The 5,873-nt window shown below is 43.2% G+C and overlaps 1 protein-coding gene across 1 annotated transcript; it reads right to left on the minus strand.

Moving 5' to 3' along the window:
* Positions 1-1,303: 1,303 nt before the first annotated feature.
* Positions 1,304-5,594, minus strand: LOC120698689 (sucrose synthase 7). Its single transcript, XM_039982405.1, has 16 exons — positions 5,438-5,594; positions 5,188-5,320; positions 4,953-5,107; positions 4,655-4,850; positions 4,426-4,544; positions 4,018-4,330; positions 3,746-3,922; positions 3,520-3,636; positions 3,261-3,427; positions 2,949-3,173; positions 2,548-2,869; positions 2,185-2,429; positions 1,960-2,098; positions 1,785-1,876; positions 1,662-1,685; positions 1,304-1,563 (listed from the first exon to the last, which is right to left on the minus strand). The coding sequence occupies exons 1-16, from the start codon at positions 5,536-5,538 to the stop codon at positions 1,518-1,520; spliced, it is 2,571 nt and encodes an 856-aa protein (XP_039838339.1). The 5' UTR covers positions 5,539-5,594; the 3' UTR covers positions 1,304-1,517.
* Positions 5,595-5,873: the final 279 nt, after the last annotated feature.

Below are 5,873 nucleotides of genomic sequence, written 5' to 3' on the forward strand. Positions count from 1 at the left end.
TAGATTCGTCGCGAAAAGTTATATCCGTCCCTAAAATTTTTTTATAAATAGACTTTATTTAGCACTCCATGTATACGAGATTTTTTTTCCGGCTCGTGTGTGTTAGGAGAACCAAACACTACCTTAGATGCTGCTGCTGGCTGGGTCAGGCTCAGGCAGGTGGCCAGGCGGGCAGCCTGGTACAGGAGTGTACCTTTGCATCTTCTGGGATTCGGGCCATCAGACTATCAGAGATGGGGCGGTACATTGGTCGGGGTCACGAGCTAGCAACCCCTATTTTTCCCTTTTCTTTTACACACAACTATGCGTATGGTCTGCGCATTTGCGCGGTTAGTATTAAAAATTTAAAATTTTACATGTCATTGTATTCTTACTTAAAAATTATACTATTTTTTACCATACATCATCATGTTCATTACCATAAATTATATCTTATTGTTGATTAAAACAATTCAACTATGATCTATCTATAATAACAATTTGATTTGTTGAGCTTTAATAATAGTATGCAGATAATTAATTTTATTTTTATTTTATTTTGATTGATTGTTGTTAGGTTTAGTTTTTATTGATATTATATATTTGTAACTGATACATAGCTAAATGATATTTTATATTTAATTTTTCATAATGGCATTGTTGGGTGATATTTAATTAGACACATGGGTATTTTAGGCTAATTTTTATCATAATGGCAGTGGTGGATACTATTTTTCTCGGATTAATGTGGAAATTTTTAGGCCTTGGCATGTAGCAACATGCTTTGATACTGCTTTGAAATTCGAGTAGCTTGGTGTCGGGGTTGTTTATTGATCCTCAGTAATAATCTGCTTGCTACCAATATTGCTAGTCATGTCATCTTGTGGATGTTAGCTATTGCATTTAGTCGAGTCGGTGTTGTGTTTGAGCACAATTCCCATGCATTGTTGTGTTATTATGCACCTCTATTATGTTCATTCCGGATCATATATGCTGCTGCAGTGCTGCTATTATTATGAACTGTGGCTTGCATTTGAATTGTCGGTTTTGCTTGCAAATTCTGATTCGGCTGGATTGTCAACTAACCAGTCAGTAGTATTTTTCTCTTACACCAAATCAACATTAACCACCAGCACCAGCCAGCCAGTAGTACTTTTCTCTCACAATAAATCAGCACCAGCTACCAGCCACAGCCAGCCGAACAAATTTGGGGGTGCTAAACATGCCTCAATAGCTGCTGGCCATTGCCTTGCAAGGTCATGACAGCAAGATTTAAACGAATTCCATAAAATGTATGTGTTTTCTTTAGGGAACTGTCTGCACATTCTTGGATTCAGCATCCTTCAATCCTTCTTCATACATTATCATCAGTTGTAACCATGTACACTTTCAATTCTTTGCATCGTCCATCTTTACAATTACAATCAACACAATGGCATCCACACCACACATGCACACACACCAATCGCTTTACAATACAATGTGGTCCGGTGTTAATGGATTTTGTGCAGCCACGAGGACCTTGGCTTCAATACGTTCTAGTCAGAAGTTGAAGACTTGGGCCCCACCAAGCTGGTCATGATCCTGAGAAAACAAGGGGCCGGCGCCCAACAATTAGTATTAAGGGACACTCATCATTTTGTTGGTAGGTTAAATCCGTGCAAGCTGGGGAGAAACCTCACCTCTGAATCCTAGTCCGTGGCTTTCTGCAGCATCCAAATTTGGATTTGTGAAACAACAAATGGGTCAGTCAGTTGCTTCTCCGGTCTCTCTTCAGTATAGTTCTTAAGAGTGGGCACACTTGCCTTTCTTTCGGTCTTACTACTGTCATTGTACTTGGCCCTGCGCTTGCTGGGGCTTGCGGAGGATGCTCATATACTCTTGGTACTGTCTTTGCCTGCACCAATGGTAACATCCAGCTTTCATCAGATGTCTCCTATACTACAGTCAGATAACCAAATTAATTACTTGTCAACTCACCAGATTCCTGAACTGAAGATTGTAAAACATCTGCAGATAACGCTGTTTAGCAATCCTCTCTTCCTTGTTCAGAGTCTTCCAGAAGCCATAAGTTGAACCCATGTTCAGGACTTTAGTTGCATAAATCTTCCATGTGTAGCTGCCATCATGTATAACGCATGCTTAGTTTCTTTTCCATCAGATGCATCCAAGAGATAGTAAGTCACGTCATGGTATGGCACCTACCATTCGTAGATGCGCTGAAGCCCAGCAGTGGACACCTTGTTCCAGTAGCTTGGGTCTTCCTTGCACTTTTGGAAGAAATCTGCAATCTTGTTGCTTGCCTCCCTCCCGTTCATGGGGTTTATGTGGAAACCCGAGACACCATCCACGATGATCTCTGCCGGTCCTCCCTGATTTGTCGCAAAGGTTGCCAAGCCGCAGTTCATCGCCTCAATCACTGTCAGCCCAAATGCTTCATAAAGTGCAGGCTGTAACCACAATAGGCATTATATTAAAAGGTTAGAGTTGAGTTCTATTCTCTACAACTTTCAGAAGAGGAAATGTATTGCTCATGATCCCTTAAACAGCATAGAAACTAGTACATACCTGAACAAATGCACCCTTTGTATCGGCAATGCAACGGTACAGCTCACCGTTTCGGACACGGTCAGTCTGTGCCTTGATCCAGCGGATCTGTCCTTTCAGCTGGTACTTGTCGATCAGGTTGTGCATTTTGTTGATCTCTTCTATCTCCTCCCGGTCCTTGGACTGCGACGCGTCCAGCAGGCCAGCGACGACAACAAGGTTTACCAGGTCCCTCAGCTTCTTATTCTGGCCATACCACTCCACTAGCCCAGTGATGTTCTTTACCTTGTCCAGCCTTGCCATTGAGAAGATGATTGGCTTGTTTCTGTCTGCCAGATATCCTCTGATTTGATGCAGCGCAACAATTAGCAAATCGGTGATTTTGTCTTTCAGGAAAAGAAAACGAAAAAGAGTAAACTTACATATGTTCATTGGTGTCCTGCTTGCTGTAGAGCAACTCCTCAATCTGTGGGTGTAAATCTGTCAGCCGCTTCTGCTTCTGAGTGAAGGGGAAGTAGATGGACTGGTCAGCACCGGGTGCAGCAATGTTGAACTTTGGATCAAAGACGTTGATGCCCGTGGCGTAACGGCAAAGCCCCGGCATTGTGAACGCGTAGTGGTGCTCATATTGGCCTGGCTTCTCTTTGCTGCACCATATGTTCATGTCTCAGGCTTCTAGTATAAACTAGCTGTCAATGTTCTGAAGATACAATAATGAGATTCATTATACTGACCTTCCAGCGATTTCTTGATACGTGCTGGTGATGATAAAGTCACTAGTGTTCATGGCAATCATATCAGCAGTGAATTGGCAGGAGAAGTGATACTTCTGGTCCAGATCTCTCCACTTGACATCTGAATCTTCATACTTGGTCTTCTCCAGAGCGTGTGCAATAGTCCCCTGTCAGTAAGAACATTTTCTGTGTCATAACAAATTTTCTTTGGTAGCACAAGTAATCTTGCGAGACTCTAATTGATGATCCATGTTCTCACCTGAGTGACTCCGAGCTTGCTTGACATAAGGGACGCCACCAAGTTGCCATCGGTGTAATTGCCGATGATCAGGTCCGGCTTGCCCTCCAAAATGTCAAGAATTTTGGCACAAGAATCCTGAAATGATTATGGCGAGCAGAGCAATTTTTTTTGAACTGAAGGTGAGCAGAGCAATTATTTAAATAGTACATCCCCGCATAGGTGTAAGAACTGATAGCTGGCAAACCTGGGCATATCTCTCTAGGTAAGGGTAGATGTCAAACCGGGACACCCACTGGCGCAAATCCTTGCCGTCTTCAGTCTTGAATGGCACGCGAAGTATGCTGGAATGTTTTGTGTTTTCAACTGGCTCGAGCTCCACGTTGCATTTTGTGCCCTTGGCATCTGGTATCAGTCTTGTTAGCTGCAGGAACATTCAACCATTAGGACATCTTGACGTATATGAAGTGAGCAGGTATGGATCATGAATGGCCAGGATCATGACGTGATGAACTTTACCACAAGAATCTTGGGTGTTACACTCAAACCCTGATGCTTGATTCTTTGCAGCAACTCCTCTTCAAGGGCCCTGACTTGGTCCAGGATGTAGACCACCTGACCTCCGGTATCTGGCAAGCCAAGAACTTTCTCTTGGCCAAAGTAACCGTGGATGGAGAAGACGACGATGTTGAATATGGATGGAACTCTGCTGAAAAACTTCTCCATGTTGATAGGGTCTGGCGCTTGTAGCACTTCAGAGAGGCAATTCAATGTCTCCTTGCACCTTTCAGCGGTGTCACCCCACCCTTTCTCCAATCCCCACTCTTGAAACCTGCAACACCGTTGTTGTGTTCAGAAACCTTAGCAACAACGCATATCTAGTATTTGCACAAAGAGCTTTATCTTCTTGAGATAAAAATCTATCACCTTTGTTCAAACTTGGGGAATGGCGTGTATCTTGGCAGCCCGCTGACAAATACCTCAGCAAGTAGCAGTGCCGTCTGCAGCTTGTTCACCGTGTCGATTGTATCATTAACCATCAGCTTCTGCATGTTCATCAGGTGATCAGGGTATAGTAACTAAAATCACTTGGTTGCTTTTTTTTCCCAATATATGCACAGCACCATGAAGTGGTGATCAGATCAGATCTCCTTACCTCACCACGGTAGTTTAGTGAAAGCAAATAGTCCAGCAACGGTTTCATGCTGATTTCAGGCTTCCCGCCTAGCTTTGAAGACATAAATTTGGAGACAAACTGGAGCCCGTTTCCAATGGATGATGGCAGTGTCAGATGCGGCGTTGAGAGGTCAAGAGCACCAAAATCGACTTCCAGTGAGTTGTCATCCTTTGCCCTGAAAATTCAGATAAGAATACATACAGTTTCAGTTGGCACCTATAAATTTGTGATCAGTGTAAAGGCTCTTGGTATTAGCTTGGTGATGAAGAATACACACCAGTTCTCGTCATATAATGTCTCCTTGAACTTGAGGTATTCAGACGGTGTAATTCCTTCGACGGACAGATCGTTGGAATGAACTTTGACAAACTCCCAGATGCCAGGATTCATCCTGACAGCAAATGCAACATAGGGTGGTAGCACCACTGCTTCCTGCAGAGATAAGAGTTGTGTGAGTTAATGTTCGCTGCAGACGAGCAGTGCACATTTCAAAGCGGGATGGATGAGATTACCTGTGTCGAACAAATAACGTAACCGAGAAACCCTTCGACAAGCTTTTCCTTCTCGACTTTGTCATCCAGTGATTTCTCCAGCTCTTCTATTAGCTGCTGGTTCTTCAAGAGCCTCTTTCCCTTGGACACATACCTGAAACATTGTCGCACAATTCATTTATTCATTCACTTATTTATTTATTTATTTATTCAAATGCAAATGAAAATTCTCTGAATCCATTGATGATGCCTTCTTTTAAATTGGGTTTACCTCTGGAAGCATCTCCTCATCTGGTACCGGCTTTGCCGTAGCGCATCCGGCAGGCTTTCTCCAATGCTGTCCGTCCTCCTGAAACTGAGCTTGGACGCCATCCTGGCTTGGAAACAAAGAAGGTGGACAAGGATGCTATGGAGGAAGGATGCTGTGAAGCTATGACTGGCTGGGCATTGATGGGCAGCAATTTATAGAAGAGAGCATAAAACATTAGTCTCTTGACAAGGTTTTCTTTTTGTGGACGCCAGCTGGAAATGGAAGATGGCGCGCAGGGGAGAAAGCACATTGATTTGCTTGGGGAAAGTTATGCTGAAGAAACATACAAGGCAAGAAAGGCATGGACACCAACGCCGTATCATTGCAAGATTCCTTGGATTAATTTTATACCATACATTCTTCAAGGTTACAAGCAACTAGTACAAGTTTACCTCGT

The sequence above is a fragment of the Panicum virgatum genome, chromosome 3K, assembly GCF_016808335.1.
Source record: "Panicum virgatum strain AP13 chromosome 3K, P.virgatum_v5, whole genome shotgun sequence".
Taxonomy (NCBI): domain Eukaryota; kingdom Viridiplantae; phylum Streptophyta; class Magnoliopsida; order Poales; family Poaceae; genus Panicum; species Panicum virgatum.